This window comes from Manis javanica, chromosome 6 (genome assembly GCF_040802235.1).
Source record: "Manis javanica isolate MJ-LG chromosome 6, MJ_LKY, whole genome shotgun sequence".
NCBI lineage: Eukaryota > Metazoa > Chordata > Mammalia > Pholidota > Manidae > Manis > Manis javanica.
In genome coordinates this window covers 97,643,708-97,668,401 of record NC_133161.1, presented here as the reverse complement: position 1 = coordinate 97,668,401, position 24,694 = coordinate 97,643,708, and the positions used below count along the sequence as shown (strand labels likewise).

Below are 24,694 nucleotides of genomic sequence, written 5' to 3'. Positions count from 1 at the left end.
AGATTTCACATCAGTAACCATGAGGGCCTTGAAAAAGTGGCACAATATTTTCAAATGCTAAGAGAAAAGAACTGTCAACCCAGAACCCTTCAAGAATGAAGGAAATCAAGACATTCTCAGATGAAGAAAAACTATCAGCAGACCTGCCCTAAAAGAATGGCTAAAGAAGTCTTCTAAACAGAAATAAAAGGAGAAAAGAAAGAATCTTTAAATATCAAGAAACAAGAAAATGCATGCTAAGAGTGAAAATGTGCATATATACAGATTTTCTTTCTCCATCATTTAATGGTTGAATCAAAAATTACAACACTGCCTGATGTGGCTCTAAATATATTGGGAAGAAATATTTAAGACAATTTTGTCATAAATGAAGTTGGGTGACATAGATAAAGGTTGGATTTCTACACTTCATTCCATCTGGTAAAATGTTCACAACAATACAACTGAACACTAAAAAAACAAACAATCCAGTTTATAAAGGGGCAGAGGATAAACAACTTTTTTTTTATGTGCACATGGGCATTTATTTCTTAATATGGCAGTTTGCCCTCAGACATTTCACCAGTGCATTTTTCCCTTTGAGAGGGCATCTCTCATATTTATTGATCATATGGTTAACAACAATAAAATTCTGTATAGGGGACTCAATGCACAATCATTAATCAACCCCATGCCTAATTCTCAACAGTCTCCAATCTTCTGAAGCATAACGAACAAGTTTTTACATGGTGAACAAGTTCTTACATAGTGAATAAGTTCTTACATGGTGAACAGTGCAAGGGCAGTCATCACAGAAACTTTCGATTTTGATCACGCATCATGAACTATAAACAATCAGGTCAAATATGATTATTTCTTTGATTTTTATACTTGATTTATATGTGAATCCCACATTTCCCCCTTATTATTATTGTTTTTAATAAAATGCTGAAGTGGTAGGTAGATGCAAGATAAAGGTAGAAAACATAGTTTAGTGCTGTAAGAGGGCAAATGTAGATGATCAGGTGTGTGCCTATAGACTAAGTATTAATCCAAGCTAGACAAGGGCAACAAAACATCCATGGATGCAGAAGATTTCTCTCAAAACAGGGGGGGGGGGTGAGGTTCTAAGCCTCACCTCTGTTGATCCCCAATTTCTCACCTGATGGCCCCCCTGCGACTGTGCTTGTCTTAGGTTGTTCCTCCCTTGAGGAATCTTACCCGTCACTGGCTAACCAGTCAAAGAGGATAAACAACTTTTTAAAGAAGACATACAGATGGCCAATAGACACATGAAAAGATGCTCCACATCACTAATCATGCAAATCAAAACCACATGGAGATGTCATGTCATTTCAATCAGGGTGGCTATTATCAACAAGAAAAGAAATAGCAAGTGTTGGCATGGATGTGGAGAAAAAGGAACTCTCATACACTGCTGGTGGGATTGCAAATTGGTGTGGCCACCATGGAAAATATTATGAAGGTTTCTCAAAAAAAACTAAAAATAGAAATACTATGCAACCCAGCAATTCCACTTCTGGGAATGTACCAAAAGAAAACAAAATCACTAGTGTGAAAAGATAAATGCACCGCCTTATGTTTTTTTTCTTTTTTTAAATTTATTTTGGTATCATTAATCTACAATTACATGAAGGACATTATGTTTACTAGGCTCCTCCCTTCACCAAGTCCTCCCCACATCCCCATTCAGTCACTGTCCATCAACATAGTAAGATGCTGTAAAATCACTACTTGTCTTCTCTGTGTTGCACAGCCCTCCCTGTGCCCCCCCAACACTATACATGCTAATCATAATGCCCCCTTTCTTTTCTTCCTGCCCTTATACCTCCTTCCCCACCCGTCCTCCCCAGTCCCTTTCCCTTTGGTAACTATTAGTCCATTCTTGGGTTCTGTGCTTCTGCTGCTGTTTTGTTCCTTCAGTTTTCTTTTGTTCTTATACTCTACATATGAGTGAAATCATTTGTTATTTGTCTTTCCCCGCCTGGCTTATTTCACTGAGCATAATACCCTCTAGCTCCATCCATGTTGTTGTGAATGGTAGGATTTTTTTTTTCTTATGGTTGTATAATATTCCATTGTGTATATGTACCACATCTTCTTTATCCATTCATCTACTGATGGACATTTAGGTTGCTTCCATATCTTGGCTATTGTAAATAGTGCAGTGATAAACATAGGGTGCACCCCCTTATGTTTATCACAGCATGATTTACAACTGCCAAGTTCTGGAAGCAACCTAAGTGCCCACTGATAGATGAATGGGTAAAAAAGATGTGATACATATATCCAATGGAATGTTAGCCATAAAAAAATGAGCTCTTGCCATTTGTGACAACATGGATGCACTTAGAGGACATTATGCTAAATGAAGTAAGTCAAAGACAAAAATACCCTATGATTTCACCTACATGTGAAATCAAAACACAAAACAGAAATAAACACAGAACAGACTGGTGGTTGCCATAATGAAGGAGGGTGGGGGATGGATGAAACAGGTGAAAGGGAAAAAATTAGCAAAAATGTTTGGTATCATGTAACTAACGGTTAGCATATACACATGTCAAAATCATCAAGCTCTACACTAAGATCTATGCATTTTATTTTATGTACCTCAATGCAAAAATTTTTTAATCTTAAGAAAAATGTCAACCACAATAGAATGTGATGTTTTCTATATATAATGTAAATATAGAGCAACCACTAAAAAAGCTATACAAAAAAATGCAGTAAAGGGTACAGTAATAAATCAAAATTGAATTCTAAAATGTTCAACTAACACACAGGAAAACAGAAAAAAAACTAAGAACAAACAGAAAACAAAAATTAAAATGACAGGTCTATGCTCTAACAACAATTACATAAAATATAAATATTCTAAATACACAAATTAAAAGACAGAGATTAGGAGAGTAGATAAAAATGAATGACCCAACTATGTGGTGTTACCAGGAAACTGCTTTAAAATATAATATCAGAGGTTGAAAAGCAAAGGATGGAAAAAATATCATGCAAACATTAATCCAAAGAGAACAGGTGTGCCTATATCATTAGAAAACAAACTGGACTTCAAAGGGAAAAGAATATAAGAAAGGGACATTACATAAGGATAAAAGAGCCCATCCACCAAGAAGACATAGAAATATGCAATGCATGTGTACCCAACAAAATTGCTGCAAACTGTGTGTATCAAAACTGATAAGACCAAAAGAAGAAATAGACAAATCGACAATTATAGTTGAAAACTTAAATATCCTATCAGTAAGTGATAAAAAAAAACAGACAAAAATTAGCAAAGATATACAATAACTCAAGAACACCATCAACCAAGAGTATCTAATCAACATTTATGGAATACCCTATTGAAGAAATACAGAAGATTCTTTTCAAGTACCCATAGAACATATACCAAGATAGGCCATATCTAGGATCATAAAACAAACTTCAACATATTTAAAAGAATTCAAATAATAAGACTAGAGTTTCTGACAATAATGTACTCAAGCTAGAAATCAATAGCAGAAAACAATAGGAAATGTTTCCAAATATCAGGATATTAAGCAAAATACTTCTAAATAATCCATGAGTAAAAAGGTTATCACAGATAAATTTTTTAAATACATAAAAATGAATGAAATTGAAAATACAACATATCAAAATTTGCAGCATCCAGTTCTGAAAGGGAAATTTGTAAGATTACATGCTTATATTAAAAAAGAGAAAAGTCTAAATAATCTAAGCTTCCATCTAAAGAAACTAGTAAAAGAAGAACAGAATAAAACAAAATCAGAGCAAGGAATAAAATAATTAAATATGAAAAGAAATCAATGAAACTGGAAACAGAAAAAAAGAAGAAATCAATGAAACAAAAACATGGTACTTTACATATATATCAATAAAATTTACAAACCTCCAGTAAAACCACAAAATACAGAGAGAGGTGACACAAATGAACAAAATCAGGATGAAATGAAATATCACTACAGACCTTGCAGCATCAAAAGGATAAAGAGTAACAACCCTTCACAGATAAATTTGATGATTGAGAAGAAACTGACCAATTTCTCAAAATGCACAAACTACAATTCACCCTGTATGAAAGAAATACTATGAATAAAATATTTGAATAGCTGTATATCTATTAAAGAAATTGAATCCTTGATTTAAAAACTCATATGAAAAAAAAATCTCTAGATCCCAATATGTCTACCAACCACTTAGGGAAGAAGTAACACCAATTCTACATAAAATCTTCCAGAGAATAGAAGACAGAGAACACATTCTAATTCCTTATATAAAGTAAATAGTATGGGACACTAAAGTCAAAAACAAAGAGAAAAACTACAGACTAATGTCCCTGAGGAATATAGATGTAAAAACCCATAACACAATATTGGCATATCAGCAATACATAACAATGCCTAACCCAAATTTAATTAGGGGAATGTAATGCTAGTTCAGTACTGAAACATTAATCATGTATACACTTATTAACAGGATAAAGAATAAAAATCACATAGCAATTGATACAGAAAAAGAATTGGCAGAAGTTTAAATTCATCATTCATTCATGATGAAAACTCTCACAGAAATAAGAAGACAAGGTAACATCATCATCTTGATAAAGAGCACCCAGAAAAAGCCTACAGCTAACATTTACACTTAATGGTGTAACGCTGAACACTTTTTACCAGCAGCAAGATGAGGATATCTGCTCTCATCACTCTGATGCAACATGGCACTAGAAGGTCCAATCAGTGTAATAAGGTAAGAAAAGGAAATAAAAAGCACACAGATTGGAAAGAAAGAAATAATACTGTACTTATTTGCAGATAACATCATAGTCCACATAAGAAATACAAAGGACTCTACAAAACCAAGCCAAAGCAAAACAATACCAAATAAAAACAAAACAAAACACTACCATTCTCCTAAAAACACCTTCTAGCACAAATAGTTGAGTATAGAAGATTGCAGGATACAAGATTAAAATACAAAAATTATCTGAATTTCTATATACTAGCAATGAACACAAGGACAATAGTATTGAAAATATAGTATCATTTGCAATCACTCAAGAAATGGAATACATAGGTGTAAACCTACCAAACAAGTATAAGACTTATTAACATGTTGAGAAATACAAAATACCGACTAAAGAGTTCAAAGACCTAAATAAATGGGGAGACAACATGTTCATCGACTGGAAGACTCAGTACAGTAAAGATGTCAATTCTCCCCCAAATTACAGGCAGGTAACACAAATGCTATCAAAATCTTTGCAAATTCTTCAGTAGATATAGGCCATATATATTATTCTAAAACTTCCATAGATAGGCAAAGAAACAATGATAACAAAAATCTTTTTGTAAAAGAATAACAAAGTGGGAAGAATCCCTCTACCTGATTTCAAGATTTGTTATACAGCCATAATAATCAAGATAGTGTTATACTGCAAATGACAAAAAAATCATATATTTAAATGGAAATAATAAAACTATAAAACTTTTAGAAAAAAATTAAGAAAAATTTTTGGGATCTAGCGCCAGGCAAAGTTCTCAGACTTAACAACAAAAGCACAATGAAGGGGCAAGCTGACAAACTGAACTGCATCAAAATTAAGAACATTTGCTCTGCAAAAGACCTTGTTAAAAGGATAAAAAGACAAGCCACAGACTGGGAAGAAATGTTTGCAAACTACATACCTGCCAAAGAACTAGTATCTAGAATATATAAACAACTCTCAAAACTCAACAGTAAAAGATATTTGATAGATGAATGATAGATAGTAGGTAGGTAGGTATGTAGACAGATCCAGTTAGATAGATAGATAGATAGATAGATAGATAGATAGATAGATAGATAGATAGATAGATAGATAGGTAGAAAATGAGCAAAAAACATCAAAAGACATTTCTCCAAAGAGGACACATAGATGGCAAATAATCACATGAAAGATGTTCAATATCATAGCCATGAGGGAAATGCATGTTAAAACTACATTGATAAAATACAGACTACACACCTATCAGAACTGTCACCACCACATGCTGGTGTGGATTCAGAGAAATGGGATCCCTCACATTTTGCTGTTTGGAATGAAAAATAATATGACTACTCTGGAAAGCAGTTTCACAATTTCTCAATAAACTAAACATACAAACTACCATGTGACCCAGCAACTGCACCCCGAGACACTCCTGAGAGGCGCTGAGACTCATGTGCACACACGAACCTGCAGATGAGCGTGACTCGATTATAATAGCCCAAAATGGAAGCCATCAAGGTGTCCCTTCGGCAGATGGGTGGTTAAGCAAACAGTGGTCCATCCACACCAAGGAACAGAGCTCAGCTATAAAAGGGAATGAGTTCCTGATACAGCAGCAACTTGGATCAACCTCCAGAGGATTACAAAAAATGCCAGTCCCTAAACTCTACCCACTGTATGATTCTACTTGTAGGACATTCCAGAAATGACATGCTTAAAGAAATGGAGACTAGATTAGTGACCACTAGGCTTAAGGTGTAGTTGGGGGTATGGAAGCGGGTGTGGACACATAAGGATGTGAGGGGCCCTGTTGGGATGGAATCGGCCTCACAGTGTCAGTGTCAGACACAACAGCCCTACAGGACCAGGGTGAAGGATGCCAGGATCCCTCTGTATCATTTCTCACAACTCCATGTGAATTTACAGTAAGCTCAACATAAAAGGTTTAGTGAAGAAAACCACAGATTCTAGATGTGGAGAAAACCTTCATCCAATGCTGTGGGAATATAAAAGGATGAGCCACTTCTGAAACAGCCTGGTGTCTCCTCAAAATGCTAACTGTAGAGCTACCATGTGACCCAGAGATACCCCTCCTCACTACCCACTCAAGAGAAATGGAAACATCTGTCCACACAATATTCATGCATGAAATGTCCCAGCAGCATTATTCACAGCAGGTAAAGAGTGGAAGAAACCCAGGTGCCCACTGACTACTGACTGGGTAAACAGAAGGTGGTCTGTCCAGAGAGGCTACTGCTCAGCTGTGACGAGGAATGGGGCACTGGCTCACACACAGTGTGACTGCACCTTGGAACATATGACATGTCAAAGCCAGACACAAAAGGCCACACACTGTATGATTCCATTTCTATGACATGTCTGGGAAGGCAAATCCATGGAGACAGAACATAGACGGATGAGTGTCCAGATCTGGAGAGGAGGGGGCAGGGACTGACCACTAGTGGGTACAGGTTTCTTTAGGGGTGATGAAAATGTTCTAAAATTAGACTGCTGTGATGGTTACACAATACCAAATATGGGAAAAGTGTTTAGTTGTCTTAGACTTCTAGTGGAATTTTATGTATGTAAACTACAGATCACTAGGCTTTTTAAAATAAAAATAAAAATAAGCAACTGTAGTGATTCTGAAGGGCACTGTGCATGGGCCAGACCTCTTGAAAAATCCACTCTATATCATTTAACAGAAGTTTGCTTTCTCTTGATAATTTCCTCATGTGATGGGAAATCAAAATTGTCCCATTTACCTTGCTACAATGACAAACTGAATATGTGCTTTATAGACAGCTATATGTTACTTCATAATGGCATACAGGACCAGCAGGGCCCTGAATCAGCAGCCTCTGCTCTTAGGTGAGAAAGCTGATATCAGGGGTAGGATTCTGCAGCTTCAGGCTCCCTGGCCAGGCTGTGAGGCATCCTCACCAGAAGAGACAGAGACCTCTCTCCAGGCACACATATGATGGAAAGGCCAGATGAGACATCAACACCGGGCAGGATGCAAGTGGACAGAAATGGGGCATCCAGCAGGTGGGATGCCCCTCTGTATGGTGCTGACCACCCACCCGAAGGCATCCCACATTCAAGCCTGGAAAGAAGGCAGTGCAGGGCCTGCTTTCAGAGCTGGCTCTGCATGGACTGGTCGGCAGTCGCTGTGTGCTGCCAAGCCAACACCACTACGCACGTCAGAATATCCGATTCCTGAGCCAGGGGGTTGTCGGGGCCTGGGGCTGAGTGCCAAGGCCTTGGCTCTGCTTCCATGTGTCATGGCACCTGTGGGCAACACAACAGGGAGGTACTCCCCCTGACCGCCCTGGAGCATGCATTACCACCGCACTGCTGAGCTACCAACAGGTCACTGGGTGCCCCAATCCACTCGGCAGCCAGAAGCAAAGGGCCTGGGGCAGCTGCTTCAGGAACACAGGACAGAGGCAGGCCTGTGGTTGACTTGCATTTCTGAGCTCTATAAGGTTCTCCTGTGCGTGCCTGCACCCAGGAGGAGTTTCGATCATGTGGACAAGCAGATGGGACTCAGCCTTCCGGGGACTTGTGTGCCTCGTGGGCACAACCTCCAGCCACGATCTCTTCTTGGTCAGCCTTTCGTTGCTGAGTCAGCATTTTAACGGTCATGAGATTTTCCAGGTTTTCTTTTTCTCCTTGAATTAGTTTCAGTAGCTGACACTTTTCTAGGCACCTGTGCATTTTGTCTGGGTTTTCAAATATTCTGGTATAAAATCGTTCTTAGAACATCCCTCTGATCCGCTTCACCGGCTCCCGGCTCCAGTGCTCCTCATTCGTGCTGCTGTTTCTCTTGATCAGTCTCTCCAAGGCTTTTCTGTTTCAAAGAACCAACTCGTGACATTTTTGTTCTGAAACTGAAAGAGCCTGTTAGAAGACTGTCCACAGCCCTTCACAGTATTGGGATCCATGAACCCAAAACTTCTGCATGAGCCTTTTTATGGCTGAGGACACGAAAGACGCAGAGGGAGGACGTGGGCCTTGCTCGTCTGGGTGGGGGGTCTGGGCTTCGGCCTCCACTGTCCCTGCTCAGCCTCCACTACTTTGTCACTTACTTCATTATCCCTTCCAAGTCACTTAAATCCTCCAAGCCGGCCCTGGGGTATAAAATGTATAAAATGCTGTAAAGTTCTTACATGCTTAACTTCAGAGGCCTGAAAGTAGTTTTGAGGATCTAAGGACTCAGACAAAAAATGACTTTGGGTCCAGCACTTCCGTTCTGCCCAACTCTGTGGGATGAACAGGGTCAGGTCAGCCCTGTGCAGGCCATTGTTTGTCCTGAGCTGGCAGGAGGAGGGGCAGCTTCAGCACATCCAAGCCCCACTCAAAGGGGTCAGCCTCGGGGACATTGACAGCTCAGGTAGCTTCTGCAAAGTATAGCAGAAAACCGTCCAGAAGCCCAGAAAGTGTGGACAGCCTACTGCCCATCCTTTCCCAGACCCACTAGTTCTGAGGATGGACAATTAGTCCAATGTTCCCACTTGTGAAAACAAACCTGGGAGGAGGAGGTGTTGCTCTTTAAGGCTGGACAGCAGTGGGTAGTCAGGAGGCAATAATGACTCAGACATTGCAGCCAAAGCAGCTGTACTTCCTTTTAAAGGTACCCCGGGCACTGGCAGGCCCTCAATTCTGCAGTTTAGGAGGGAAGGGAGTCTGCGGATTCCTGGAGTAGGTGTCCCATCTCCACAGGCAGCCTCCACGATTATAGGCCCAGCTCCCAGCATGCCCTGCTGCTGACGGGCAAGTGGCTCCTTGTCATCCCCATCTGAGGCGGGCAGTCTCGGGATGGCCCCTGAGGTTTGAGGTGACATACACCCTGCATCAAACAGTAACTGATGGACCTGAGCCAAACAGTTTTGGTACGGGGTTTGTGAACATGGAGAAGGCCTGGAGTGTCCACCCACGCCAGTGCCTGGATCCCGGGGCAGGCTCCACCTGTTGACTCCTGTCCGGAACGAAATGGTGCACCAGCTGGGCTGGAAAAAGGTCCTAGCATTGAGCACTTGCCTCTCAGAGCCCTCCTGCCCACAGACCCTGGCCGGCCAGTGGTGGCCACACCACCAGCCTGACTGTAGGCACATCCCTGGGAGAAGATGTTTCCTGGTCTCTCAAGCAAAACACCTGCTTTGTGCAAACACTTGCCACTGTATACAAATCCCTTTCCCTGCTTCCCTCCTTCAAGCTGAGGTCACACAATCAAACGGTGCCCTTCCACCACTAAGCATTCCCTGACTGGCTTCTCTGCTCCCACTCTTCCCCTCTCAGCCTCCCTCAAAGACCCCACTCCCGGCCCCTCTAGGCTCAGCCTGGCCAGCAACCCCTCCCAGAAGTGGGATATATGCAATACCCTTCTCAGAACTGGGGTGCATGTCCTGGCACCCCTTTCTAGAAGCAGGGTGCATCTTTCACTATCCCCTCACACACCTTCCTGGGTTAGGGCCTGGAGAAGACTCTGGAAGCAGCTATTGAACTGGATTCTTTGTTGAGGTGAGTTGAAACACTAAAACGCAGACAGATCAGAAGGCATATGGTTGGCTGTCCCTTACCTACACTCAGGGGCTGCAGTGTTAATGCTGACCCAGAGGTGCTGGGCACAGCTACCTGCTGGGTGGTCCAGGGCAGCCTGGATGGACCAAGAGGCCCCCAGTGCTGGGGAGCCCATGTGGGCCCCAAAGGCTCTCTGTCACCCCAGAGAGAGGTGTTGCGAACAGAGAGTGCAGGTCATAAGGTGCTCAGGGCAGCTGTCAGCCACAGGCTCCAACAGAAAATGCAGCAGGTCGGAGAGACCTGCCCACTCGCACTACCGGGCAAACTCACGGAAATGTCCCATCCCCGAACTTCTCATGTTCCAGAACACCTGCTCAGCTTTGAAGCCACAGTGAAGCCACCAAGGAAAATGATGGATACATTTGGAAAGATGAAAGATTGAATAGTTACATAAAGGAAAGGAAAGCAAAGCTAGGGGAACAGTATGGGGGACATGGGATCCCTTCTGAGGAGGGTCAGCCTTTCCGGTGAACTGCTCAAACCCTCAGGGAAGTCAGCTCATGAACGTGCAAGGTCAGAACACGCCGCTCCACAGAGACACGCAACGGGCCTTCTGCCTTAGTCACTGGAAAGGGGCATCTGAAAGCAGGAGGGACCAGTTCCTCAAGGATAGGAAGAGGGAGGAGGGGGAAAGGGAGAGGAGAGGAGGGAGGGGGGAGGGGCAAGGGATGTGGGAGGGGAGAAGGGAAGGAGAGGGGGGAGGGGAGAAGAGAAGGAGAGAGAGGAAAAGGAGGGGGAGGGGGAGGGGGAGGGAAGGGACGAGGAGGGGGGAGGGGAGATGGGGAGGAGGGGAGTGAGGGGGAGGGGAGGGGAGAGGAGGCACGGAGGAAGCCAATCAGATGTGAGACTGGGGGTGTGCACCAGAACCCCAACAGCACGGCCCACTCTAACCTTCCCACCAAGGGGCTGGCCAGGCCAGAGAATCTGCATTCTGAACAGCCCTCCATTATGCAACGCCCCAGGACCCGCTGGGAGAACCAAGTGAAGCAGGTTATTACTTATAAAGATACAACGGAGCACGGCTTGGTTTGGAAAACTTCCCCACACCCAGGAGAGCAGCAAGATGTCTGCACTCCTGAGAAGACAGCTGAGGCAGACTGCAGCAACACAGCTGCTCAGCCTGTGGGGAGCAAATGCTTCTCTGTGTCCCCCTTCCTGCTCTGAGCTCCCCCCAGCCATCCCGTGCTCCCTGCTCCCACGTCAGTGTCCTGCCACCTTGCCCCATGCTCCCTGCTCCCCCTTTGGTGACCCCTCCCTGTCTTTGCTGCTGCCTCCCTGCTCCGTGCCCCCTGCTCCATGCCTCCCAGCCCTGCAGTGAAATCCCTCCCATGTCGACCTGCTTCTCGTTCTCATCCTCCAGCCTCAGCCGGTCCTCAATGCAGCTCCGGGCCTGCAGGAAGGCCTTCCTCTGGGAGCGCTCGGCCAGGATCCTCACGAAGACCCCGTACATGTTCACGCTGAGGAAGAGCAGGGCGTTGGCACAGAGCTGGAAGGGAAAGAACAGTGCACAGTGCAGTGTGCACGGGCCCTGGCTGGTCGGGCTCCCAGCACCCTCCACACCCAGCTTATGAAGTGACCTCCATCCAGGGCCGCCACACCTGCTGGCCAGACCCACGGGGCAGAGCAGCCTCATGAGGCCATGAGCCAGGGCGACGGGCACGCCGCTCACCCTGTGGGGGCTGCTGGTGCTGTAAGCATACACGCAATGGAGCAGTACGCAACTATGCTGGTGTGTCCCCCGGAGCTCAGGCAGAAGCCCTAACCCCCAACACCTCACAGTGACCGTGCTTGGAGATGGGCCTTTAAAGAGGGGATTAAGGTACAATGAGGTCATAGGGTGGCCTGGGTCCCATGTGATCCGCAACCTCGTAAGAAGTGATCAGGAAAGAGGGTCGACCACGTGAGGACTCAGGAGGATGGCGTCTACAAGCCCAGGAGAGGCCGCAGGGGGACCCACCCTGCCACACCGTGACCTCGGACGTCCAGGTCCAGGATGGGGAGGAATCAGTGTCTGTGGTTCAAGCCGCCCTGTCTGGGTGCTTTGTTACAGCAGCCCTGGGACCTCATCACACCTAGAAAACTAGAACAAGACAGTCACTCCCACTAGGCTATGGTGCAATGCTCCGGACAGCAACAGTAAAGGAGGGCTGATTGAAACAGAGGAGGGAGGAAGGGCGGTGCTGGGCATGAGGTGGGCACGGGGCACGTGTGTGTGACGGCGAAGAACTATGCCAGGGCCACACACGCTGCCCACTCACCTGCCTTTGCTCTGCTGCTACGGATGAGGGGGGATCACCCGGGGTGCCCGCAGAGGCCGCATGGGAGGCTTGGACCCACCGGACAGGGAGTTAAAAGAGGGGGTCTGAGGAAGGCAGCCTTCATGGCCTCCCGCCCTCACTGTCCTGAACTCAGGCCCCGCCAACCCCCGCGGACTCGCATGTGACACTGCGTCGTGGCAAACCCGGGAGTCAGACCCCAAGCCCACTGGGCCCCCACAGCCACCCTGCGCCTTCCTTCAATGGCCATAAGACCCAGAGCTGGATAGGGGTGCTTCTCTTGGGCTGGTAGGCCTGTGGTGGGTCCTCCAGTGCCCCAGGCTCCCCACCAGCCTCCCTGTGGGGCTGCTGTGTTCATAAGGGTTACAAAGTGGCTGCAGAAATGGAGGATTTCTGTCTAACTAAACATCTCCTGCAGATCCCTCAGTCACTGCCCCTCCTAGATCCACCAGAAACACTCGCCACCCAGGAATGCTATGCTCACATTACACAGGACAAACCAACACAGAAGCAGGTGGGCAGCGGCCCAGGCAGGTGCTGGCACAGTGCTGCCCAAACAAGACAAGGACAGGGCACACCAAGAGGGCATGCAGCCGCAGCCAGTGGCACCTGCACACGGACTAGAGGGCAGGCTGCAAAGCAGAGACCCAGCAGGGGCCACAGCCTTAAGGAGTGGAGGCCTGGAGGGGACAGATTAAGGCTGGTGGAGAGGATGTGGCGCTCTGTCTGCCAGCTCCAGGGGGGTGTGACTGCCTCAGACACACGTCCCTCAGGAGGACAGACACATCTGAAACAGTACTTTGCCAGCCAGAGAGAGGGACAGGCCAAAAGTCCTACATAAATGGTGGCCACCGTGACCCTAATCATTTCCATGTGACCCTGGTCAGCTCCATGTGGTCCTGGTCATCTCTGTGTGACACAGGCCATCTCAGTTCCTCTACATCTGGGTGATCTCCCCCGAGCTGGTGCACTCTACACCTGAACCAGGCGCAGAGCTGGAGTGCTGTGCTCTGTACTGGCCTCAGGGGCCATGGTGGCCAGCACTGGCCATGCCCAGGGATCTTTGCTGTCCTGGTGGTCAGGTGGTGTTTCTGTCCTTTCACAGGCCATCTGCTATTTGGGGATCAGCTCATGCCAATCTTTGCAAAGGCACTTGCCTGATGGCAGGAGGAAGACGGGCATATATGAACCACCACCCTGCAGTTCTGTACAGTCAATATTTAAACATCCACTGAGCATGTTTAAAATGCCCAAAGGCACAGTGGTGGGCATGTTTTTAGTTCAAACAACTGGGAGCTAAAGCTTGTGTTTTCCCAGCAGACATATAACCAATTTGGCCTCTACCTGCCTACTCCCAGCCTCTACTTAATGTTTTGTACACACAGAACTGGTAACAGAGGCCCCCTCTGGAGATGCCCTCCCCACCAGCAACCCTGAGGCCTCTGTCGGCCCTGTGGTGGGGATCTGTGCAGTCACTGTCCTCAGTGGGGTGGACAACAAGGGCCCAAGTGTGGGGCCAGGATGCTGCGAGTACCACTCATGGGCCGCAGACATGGCTTTACCAGAAAGTAAGGCCTCAGGCAGCCCAGAGCAGAATGGGGAAAAGCAGGTGTCCACCAGAAGGCTGAGGCAGGGGTGGGGGTGGGGGTCATGGGCTGAGGGGTGGGATGCACAAGGGACATACTGGGGAAGCTGGACAGTTTGTCAAGGGAGACATCAAAAGCAGATGGGGGCAGACCAGGCTACCCCACACCCACCTTCCCTTTACTCTGGCCATCATAAGACCCCAGGGAAACCGAGGCCCACCTGGGTGGCCATCTCCACACACAGGCCTAGGCCTGGCCTGCTGAGCCCTCTCCCAAGTGCACAACCCTGCACTGTGAGCACAGTGCCATGAGGTCATCACCCATGGTTCCTGCCCCTCAGGAAACTACCCCACCGCCCACAGAAGGGCCCCTTCTCCTACTAGTTCCAACCAACCATCCATCCACCCATCCATCTACCAACTCACCCACTCATCCACCCAACCATCTACCCATCCACCATCCATCCAACAACCCAGCCAGCCAGCCAGTCACCCATCCATGCACTCATCCATCCACTCAAACACAAAACCTGCATTATGGACCTGTGTCCATCCCTGGCTGGGCTGCTAGAGGCTCCTGGCCTTGGAGAGGTCAGATGGATCCAGGAGTCCTAGGGACCTTGAAGTTGACAATCGAATACCAATGTCATAGAGCTTCTGGGAGGCGCACATGTGGGCAAGAGCTCTAGCTAAGTGCCCTGTTTCCCATCAGCCCAGTCTTGCATGTCTGCCTCAGATAAGACCATTTCACAGGTGGAAACTGAGGCCAGGGTGGGTGGAGTGATTTGTCAAAGGTTACACATAAATTACTGCAGAGTGGGAATGGCACAGAGCTCTCTGTCCTTCCTGTGTTAGGACCACACCAACACTTCTTGAACTCTCCAGGGCACATGTGAAGCAGTAATGATCATGGAATGTGGTGAAGGACCAGCAGTCTCTGGTGAGGAAGTCAGCCTCACTGTGATGGACCAAACCTCTGGGAGTCATCACACCAAAGAGCATCCCTGCCACAGAAAAGCAGCCCACAGAATTTTCAATCTTCATCCAACCCAATTTGGAAGAATGGAAATCATAGGACAGGAAATGTGTAGTCTCTGCAAGGCACACTGAGCCAGCCGAAAGTCCGAGTGCCAGTCCCGCTCCAGCTCCATGAGAGCTGGCTCAGAGGTGCAGACCTCAAGCTGTGAGCAGGGCAGCACCCATGCCCAAGACAGTGGGGAAAGGTTCTCAGGTCTCCTGTGCTGCCAGGAGGGGTGATGATGGTTCAAACCCTGCCCTGCAGACCTCAGCAGACAGCCCTCGGGAGGTGATTCAAGGAAGGGGATGAATTTACCTGGGGATAGGTGCTCATGGGCAGGCTAGCTAATCAGCCTTCTGTCTGCTGAGCAGGCTGCCAACCTCTACCCCATAGTGGATACCTGCATTCCTTGGCTCCTCAGGAGGATGGATGCAGAGAGCAGTGATGCCCAGGGCCCTGGTCATCGGCCATCCAGGTGTCCGCTGTGGCAGGCAGGTCCCACCTATCCCGGTTACTCACTCTGCCTTTGCTGCTAGGGTCTCCTCACTCCATCCTGCTGCCCCAATCCTGAGGCACTCAAGATCGCCTGTTTTCACTCTCATTTTCATCCTGCTACCCAGACGGCCCCCAGCCCAGGGCCTCTCAGTGGGGAATAGCAGGGACAGGAGCATAGGACAGGAGCGTGGGACAGGAGTGTGGGACAGGAGCATGGCTCTGCAGGTCCTCCTGGGGCTTCAGGCCCTTATTTAGAGTGAGGCTGTCTTCTCCAATCAATGCAATTGCCTGTTAGCTCTCTGTTATCAAATTAATAGAAGTGTTTTAGGATTGGCATCATGTGAAACAAGGGCCAAGGGTCAATCATGGTGCTGGGACTGGAATCACCACACTCAGCTCTCCTCCAGTGTATGTTGGGGTTTCCATAATGATAATAACATAAAAACAAGTTATATATTTAAGAATAGATTCTGATGGGCTCTTGTGGCCTCCTGTTTCAGTCTCAATCATCCTGAGGAGCAGGGCCACCTGGGCTGCAGTCACCACACTCAGGGGAAGATTCTCAGGGCACTCCAGGCAGTCACCCATGGTGTTTCCAATTTCCCCAGGTATCATCATTCTAGGCATGTGCTGGGCTGAGGGTCACCCTGACCTGGCCCTGGGTCATCCTGCCTGCTCATGCATGGCCGCCTGCAAGCAAGCCAGGCCCAGGACCCCCTCATCCATCCCCAGCACTAGCAATGTGTCAACACCTCCATCCACCTGTAGACACCTGGATGCTGACTCTAGCCACCAAGAGGCCCTCACATCACCACCCATTTCAACAAAACTGTACTTTGAAATGGGTCCAACCCCACAGGGTCCCCCTAGGGACATGGTCAGTACCTTTCTGCAGGTGAAGATTTGCTTTAGAGTAATTATCCAAGGTTATCCCAAAATCCTAAACCAAGAAGATCACTCATGCAGCAGAGTGTGTGGTGTTTGAGCAAACAGCCATTTCGGATCCAAGAAACACACATCACTGATTTCAGAGGCCACAAGTGTGGCCCAGGTCAAGGCTCCTGGTGACCACCCAGAATGCTTGTGACCACGTGTTTCCAGCTGTGACAGAATGTCACAGAGCAGATGTCCTCACTCAGATGTAGCAGGAGGTTGCCAGTGCAGATGTGGCTGGCACCCCCAGAAGAGCACAGATTCTCACAAGCAAAGGGCAGTGGGTGGGGGGGTAGCTGCATGTACTGGGGGACAAGAGGTTAAGCAGGAGGGCTGACCTGAGGATACAGTCAGGGTCAGGCAGGAGGGCCAGGTCCCAGGCACAGCTCAGGATAGGGCTACTTCAGCAAAGGAAGCCAGGCCCTGTGTGCACTGCTCTGTATGTTAGCTTCAAAATAGAAAGCTGCCTTCAGACTAGGAATGTACCCATGGGCTTGGGCTTCCTCCTTTGCAGGGCATGGACTCATGCAGACACCTATACAAACACACACACTCACTGGCATGCACACACACACAATGCACGTGCCCACGTTCATGCACACGTGCGTACACTCAGAGGCCCCATGCAAACAGCTGTGTCCATGCTCTGCACAGTCCCCCAGGAGCAATGGGAAGATTGAGGACGTTTTCCTCCCAGCACAGAGCTGGAGGCAGCGTGAACACCTGCAGCTCAGGTTCAGGCAGATGCTGTCACCCTCTAGCCCAGGAAGACAGGGTTCAATGTCCAAGGGGACAGAGGAAGATGCAGGGAGTGCAAGGCCCAGAGGAATGGGGATAAGGCAGTGAGGTGTGTTCTGCTGCGGAGGGAGGAGGCGGTGCCAGATCCACACGTTGCGAGGCTGAGGAAGCATGGCTGGCCCCACCTGGACTGCACACACAGAGCAGCAGAAGGCAGGGTGCTGGCACTTGCCACTCGGCCCCAGGGCTCACAGTCTTACCTGCCGGGCCTCCCCTCAGGCCTCTCCATCCAGGTGAAGCCTGGGGTCCAGCCTCACATAGTGGGCCAGCCCCTGCAGTGGCCCACAGTGACAGAGCTGTAGCTCTGGGCCCCAGTGTCCCCAGGGGAGACCCTGGCAATACTGCTTCAGGGAGCGTATATGAGTGTAGGCACTTGTAGTCAGTGGGAACAGCCGGCTGGACTGCCACACTGCTCTTCCTGCCCACACCCAGCATATGGGCAAGTGAAGTCCTGGTCCAGGGAAGCACGCGCGCACACACACACACACACACACACACACACACACGCACGCACGCACGCGCACACACACACACACAAACACACACACCTCTCTGTCTGGCTGCCACTGGCTGGGCCTTGCTGCAGGGAGGGCTCCAACAGCACAGCTAGCAGGAGGTGACAGAACACCTCCAGAGAACACTCAGTCAGACAGATAGTCTGCCACAGGCATCCGGGTATCTCTCCCAATGTTTGGTGGAGGCCAGACACAAGTTCACAGAGTCAGAGAAAACCACAGGTCCCAGGCTACAAGCACCTAGTGGCAGCAGCTGGTGACACTCATTTGTCTGAGCGCTGGCCTGTGCTGAGGGGGCAGGAATGGCACCCAAGGACACAGCTGCTTCTACAAAAGCATGAAGTGACCCCAGAGGAAACTGAGTCATGGGGCAGTCCCCAGCTCAAGGTCCCACAGCCAGGCAGAAACCTGAAGCACAAGAGCCTACCACCCCCATCAGAGTCAGGAGGTGCTCCAGGATGGTTCTGGGCTCCAAGACTCCACGGCTCCAGAAACACAGTGCAGGTTACCCATCAACCCTGGAGCTGAGCCTGGCCCTGGGGACCTGCGAGATGTGGGCCACCAGGATCCACCAGGAACCATCACCCAAGAGCCACCGAGAGCCACCAGGGGCATGCAAAGGGCAGGCCACCAGCTCTGAGTGGGGGGGACAGGGGCAAGCAGACATCTCCCTGCAGGGCCCAGCTGGAGGGAGGCCTTTTCTCAGGGTAGCTCTCCACTGCCCCATGGACCCCCAAACAGGAGCATGATCAGAATCCTCCTCCACTTAAAAGTCAACAATGCTTTCAGAAGAAAGGGAAGTGCTCTAGTGGGCTGCAGCCCCAGGGCCTCTGCAGACTGCTCCCCTACACCCAAGAGCCCCTTGACCCCAGCAGTTTGGGATCTTGGCTGGAGCACGCACTGTCCTCAGGAAGCCACCCTGAGCCTTCCATCAGCCCTGCCCCCCTTACATGCCTCTGAAGATCACAGTGACTCCCCCAGGCACAGGCTGTGGTCCAAGCACTTGCCTGGGGTCTCCCCATGGGTGGGAACTTCCTGGAGGGCAGGAGTCTTGTTCCCACCATTCCCCCTAGCACCTCCACCAGGCCCACCCGGGGGCTTGCCTTCAGTGCATGGACAGTCCAGAGGTCCTGAGGCAGCAGAGGGAGGCCCACAGGACCATGGGGATGGGAGAAGCAAACACTTGCCCCATTCCAGGGCGTTTCCCCCTTACCCACCAGGGCTCATTTCTGGTCACTCTAACTCCTGTGGCCCTGATGTGGGCGACTCCAGGTGCTTCTTAAAGTCAGAGCCAGCTGGCCTGCAGGGAGGATGGAAATGGACCAGGCTGTGGGGAAGGGACCTAGGGAACCACCCAGGCAGATGAGCGGGCTGGGGTCACAGATTCCAGGAACTGGAATTGACATGGATCTGGAGGCCTGGAGGTGGCACTGGACACCCCTGGGGCCCGGGGAGCAGCCAGGCCATGGGTGCGTGAAGGAATGGGCAGCAGAGGGTGTGATAGCAGGAACGTAGGCTGGCTGAGCTCTGGCCAACAACCAGAGGCTGTGAAAGCGTGTCCAGCCAGGGAGGTGGAGGCTGCCTGTGGGTCACTGCTCCCCACCTTCACACAGCCAGACCCATCTGTCTGCCTCCCTGTTCCAGCACCCGTCAAACTGCATGGATCAGCAAGAGCAGGTGGATGCAGCAGGTGAGCAAACAGGTCAAAGGGCCCAGCCAGGCAGGGAAGGGAAGGAAGTCCAGCTGGGAGGGGCCAGCGTGGTTAAGGGGCCAGGCTTGGGGTACAGGGCAGCAGGAGCAGGGCTGAGGATGCAGCCAGAGGGGGCTGGGGCCACATGGACATCAGGAGAGGAGGCCCCTTTGATAGGGGAAGGGCAGTGTGGGGGCAGGGCTGGAGCCCAAAACATGCCAACATGGGGGCAGGGCTAGGGACAGTGCCCAGGGTGGGGGGGAGGCCCAGTTCCAAAGGTGCAGCTGGGGGAGGTCCTGGAGGGGGCAGGGCTGGGCCTAGGTCCCAGCTGGCTCTGCGGAAGCTGCCCTGGCTCAGGCTGGGTAGCAGCTTCTGGGCAGTGGGCAGTGGGGTAGCCTGAGCAGGCACAACACACAGGGCAGGGCTTCACTGTGACAACCAGGCCGCCGGCCCTGGTGACTCTGAGGTGACGACGTGGCTCCACCAGTCAGCACTCAGTTTCCACAAGGGCTCAGAGGAGTGGAGGGGTAAGGGGATCCTAGCCACGTGCTCCTCCCCTGACACTGATTTCGTCCTGCTGGGTCCAGAGCTGGCAGGCATTAGGGCATTCCCTCACGTGATGGGCCACCAAACAAACAGGAAAGCCATTCTGCATGCTGCAGGGGGCCCTCGCTGCTTCAAACACTGCAGCTCTGACCCACCCGGGCCTGGAGGCATCTGGGTCTATGAGGAGAAGCTGGTGGTGGAAGCCACACCCAAGACCCGAGGGGCAGGCACAGGGGTCTCCTGGGGAGCATCCTGAGCCAGCAGCCCTTCTCCAGAGGTTCCTCTCCTCCCCACAGTCAGCACTCCCAGGCAGTGGCCTTGGCATTCACAGTCCTGACTCCACTTCCCCACCAGAGCAGTCCCAGCATGGTTACTCCTCCCCAGGCCTCACCCCTCTAGGCTCTGCAAGTTGGTGCCTGGAGTTCTCCCTCCCCACTCCCCCTCCCCACCCCTACCCCAGGTCCCCACGGTGCTGTGCTCACCACCCCCACACTCTCCAGTCCACTCAGCCTGGCCTCCCACTGCTGCTGTCCCTGCACAGGCCTCCATGTCCGCCATGCCTTCAATTCTGACAAGTCAATAAGCTCAGTAAAAATGAATTACCACGTAGTTGAGGTACAGCCAGTGGGCTACAGTGGTGTGAGGGGAGGAGCCTAGTCTGGCCCAGTGGGAAAAGGCCATTTTCCCTAAGGGCTCTCTGCCCTGGAGGAGGCAGTGGCACATCCTTCCTCCCAGGAAGGGCCCAACTTCAACCATGCAATCCTGCACCTGGCTCTCTGCTCTCAAGCTCCCAGCCTCTGGGCAGGTGTGGTTCTACAGAAACCCAAAGCACACGGCTGCAGCCCCAGAGGCCTTGCACACCAAGGCGGCACAGGACTGATGCAGGAGACCCCAAGTCTCCCTGCGGGGAGCAGAGGCCAAGGGCGCACACTGGTCGCAGGTCTGTGTCCCCGTAGCACTTGGTCCCAGCATGCATAGGACATGCTGAGCATGAAGCAAAGCAAACACCCTGCAAGGCTGTCCCCTCAACCCAGCCCTCTCTGGGCTTCTGCCCCGCATCTTGCAGGGCTTCTGCCACCCCAGAAACTGTACTGCAGGAGGCGAGGGAAGGGAAGGCAGCAGGAAGCCAGGGGCAGGCTTGGTAAATGGGTGCCGACTTCCTCACTGCCTCAGGCCCCAAGTTGCTGAGCTCATGAAGGTCAGATTCCAGACTCCCAGAATTTTTTAGCTGGAATTTTTTAGCTGGGGGGGGGGGGGGGGGCACTGTCCAGTCCCCTACCTTGTTCCTTGCCACCACTCACATGGACTTGGTGATTTGAATACAGACATTCTAAAGAAGGCACATCTTCTGGAAGTGGCAGGAAGCTTCCATCACTGGCTTTTCCAATATGAACTCTCCAACTTCACAGTGGCCTGCAGGGGAGCTGTGATTTATATGAGTGGGGAAACTGAGGCTCAGGAGGGTGAGGTCAGCATGGCCCTGGGAGTCACAACCAGTGGCAGCAAAGCTCCAATGTCTTCTCCCTGAGAATCTGTGCCCCCAGGATGCCCTCCTCTCTGAGAATGCAGGGTCTCATCTTACTGAGGCGGCAGAGCTCTCTGTGCCTGAGACATCTCTACAGACTCCTCTCTCCCTGTTAATCCTCTAAAATGAAGGCCTGGAGGCTGTAAGGAGACAATCGTACAGAATTTCACTGAGCCAGCTGTGTCTTTGGTGCATAGGAACTCAGCCTGGCCCCTGCCCCAGCTTGGCCAGTGCTGCTGCACATGCAGAAGGGAACTGAGCTGACACAACAGGTGGGAGGTTTGTGGCTGTGGGAGAGGTACAGGTGTCCCCTGAGGAAGTCCAGTCTGCTGCCCACAGGAGGCCTGTAGGAGAACCGTCCCCAAGGAACTCCCCGTTCCTCTACTGTCCCTCCTTCTACCTCTACCCTCTCCCTTTTATCCCTTCCCCCTTCCTTCACTTGCCTCCCCCTTTTATCCTATCTGCCCCCTTCTTTTCCTCCCCTAACCCTCTCCTTCACCTCCCCTCTCCTACTGGCAAGCCCTCTGACCCCTTTCCCTTTTCTCTGCCTTTATCTGAGGCTCCATCCAGTCTCTTTCTCTCTTCAGCACCTCTACAGCCCCACCCCCACCTGCTCCCTCCTCCACCCCCAGCAGGTGCTGGCTTCTCTGAGCCCTAAAGTGAGCCTCAGAATTGTGTCCACTGTGTGTGTCCCATGCCCCTCTGACCACGTGCAGCCTGGTATCACCATGGAGCACCTCCCTCAGTCCTTGGGTATGAGCCCTTGTTCTCCCCCAGGCCCCAGATGTCTGACCCTCCACCCCCTCCCAGTTGTTCCTCCCAAAGCTGTCCCAGTCCAGCTTCCTCTCCTGACCCTGGCGTCCTCATCTTCTCCATCTGCCAAGCCCTCTCTGCCTAGATGCCCCTGCATCAGATTCCCACCACCCTCCTGCCAAAATGCAGCCAGGGGCAGAAACAAAACCCTCCTTCAGAACCAAGCGCGGATGGGCTGGGATTCACAGAGACGCTCTGAAAGCCCCACGGCGCACAGAAAGCTGCTCCATTCTCCGGACCCCGGAGGGAAGCGACAAAGCCTCCTCATCCTCCTAGCGTCCCTCCCGCCTGCCTGGCCTGAAGACAGTGACAAAGTTAGGGCCGCGACAGACTTGGGTAGCAGGAACCAGAGCCTTGGGCGACCTTGGCAAGCCCTGCACTTCTGGACCCCAAACAGGAAGAATGGAAGGGCCAAAGTGTTCTCCTCCACTCCCCGGGGCCCTCTGTGAACCGGCATGCGCTCCAGGCGCACGGGAGAGGAGCCCGGACTGTGCCCACAGCCGGCGAGGAACCCCGCCAGCCCGGGGCCGCTCCCCTCGCCTCCTTCCGTCTCTCTTGCTGGGATGCATGCGACAAGAGCTGCGACCCTCTCCCAGGCTCCGCTGGAGGCTCACCGGCTGCCTGACCTTGGGCGGATCCTCCCCTCCTCTACGCCGGTCTCCCGTCTCCACACTCCACACCCAGGGGCGCTTTGTGGACTGTAACTCGTAACAGAGTCCGGGCCCAAGGTGCCAGCCGTCACTATGTCCCCAACTCGCTGAGTGACCTTGAACGCCCCCGCCATTCCGGGCCTCAGTTTCCCCAACTGCCCACACCGTAGATATGCGCCCGGCTCCCAGCCTTCCCATACCTCCCTGGCAGTGTGTCCCGGACCTGGTGGGAGGCGCGCCACGGCACTTACCGTCCTCCAGAGACGTGAGCGCTTGGCAGGGACCAAGGTAGCCGTGACCAGCAAGTGTGAGACGGCCACCACGAACCCGAAGCCGATGGCCAGCAGGCTGCGCACGGGCAGCAGGGCATAGGACACGAAGGTGACCAGAAGGAGCTGCCAAACGCCCTGGTCGGCGGTCACCGGTCCCGCAGCTGCCCAGGCGTGGATCCCGGCGGGGCCGCCGAGCGCGAAGGGGCAGCAGAGCAGCGCGAAGGTGAAGCTGAAGAGCAGCGCCAGCTGGCCGACCTGCTGCAGCTGGGGCACCTGCAGCGAGCGGACGTTGGTGACCACGAGCAGCGCCAGGAAGAGTACGCAGTGAACGGGGTGCGAGCCTTTGGCGAGGCCGGCCGCGGGCCCCGGTGCGCCCAGGAGCTCGGCCAGTGCCAGCGCGCCCGCCAGCAGGCTGAGCACGGCCAGCGCCTTCAGCGTGGCCGCCTGCTCCAGCCGCAGCGTGTAGCCGCGGAACAGCGCCTCCAGCTCGGGGCACGCGAACTCCTCGTCGCACGCCCGCAGCCCGCGCCGGCCGCCCGGCCCCGCCGCCCGCTCGGCGCCCCCGGGCTCGCCCGCGCCGCCTCCGCCGCCGCCTCCGCCGCCGCCTCGGCCGCGCGGCGCCCCCGCCATCTCAGCGCCATGCGGCGGCGGCTGGGGCGCCGGGCGGGCGGGCGGCGAGGCGCTGGGGGCGCGGGCAGAGTTAGGGCGCCGGCTGCCCCAAGCGCGCGCCCCAAGCGCGTTCCCCCCACCCTGCGCGCCTGCGCACTGACGCCGCCTGAGCCCCGGCCGCGGTGCTCCAGCGACCGCGCTGCGACAGCCGAGCCCGAAGCCGCCGGCTGGGCGCGCACGACCCACGCGCAGGCCCACGCGCGTGCCCCGACGCCGCAGCCCGCGCTCCCGCCCATCATACCCCAGCCTTACTTTACCCGCTGACGCGCCGTGCAATGCACCGTGCGGTCTCGTGGGCCGCCTCGCGGGGCGATAAAATGCTGAAATCCTACACTATTCCGCGTGGGAGAGCAAGCTTAATCCTGCCAAAGGCGTGGCCCTCAATGAAACCAGGCCCCTCTGTTGTAAAGTAGCCCCCTTCAGGGCCCTGATGAGGCAAAGCCCGAGAACCGGGGAGGTGGGGAAGGTGGCCGCCTGCAGCGCACCTCCTCTAAATGCGGTCTCCTCCCTGTGCAGCCTTGGCCAGCGGCTGGGCCCCCACGGGCAGGAGCCCCGTAA

The 24,694-nt window shown here is 51.7% G+C and overlaps 1 protein-coding gene across 4 annotated transcripts in view; it reads right to left on the bottom strand.

Moving 5' to 3' along the window:
* Positions 1–24,184, bottom strand: part of ADCY1 (adenylate cyclase 1) — a 91,725-nt gene extending 67,541 nt beyond the window's left edge. Inside the window, exons 1-2 of one of the 4 annotated variants that reach the window (XR_012132411.1) lie at positions 23,447–24,175; positions 11,688–11,837 (exon numbers count right to left, since the gene is read on the bottom strand). Coding sequence is in view for 3 of the 4 variants with exons in the window: in XM_073239114.1 (XP_073095215.1) it covers positions 11,688–11,837; positions 23,447–24,097 (801 nt within the window). In the remaining variant the exon portion in view is untranslated. Of the gene's footprint in view, positions 1–11,687; positions 11,838–23,446 lie in introns of all 4 variants that reach the window. The other 3 variants (XM_073239114.1, XM_073239113.1, XM_073239112.1) reach the window with 3 other exon arrangements.
* Between the last annotated feature and the right edge of the window lie 510 nt (positions 24,185–24,694).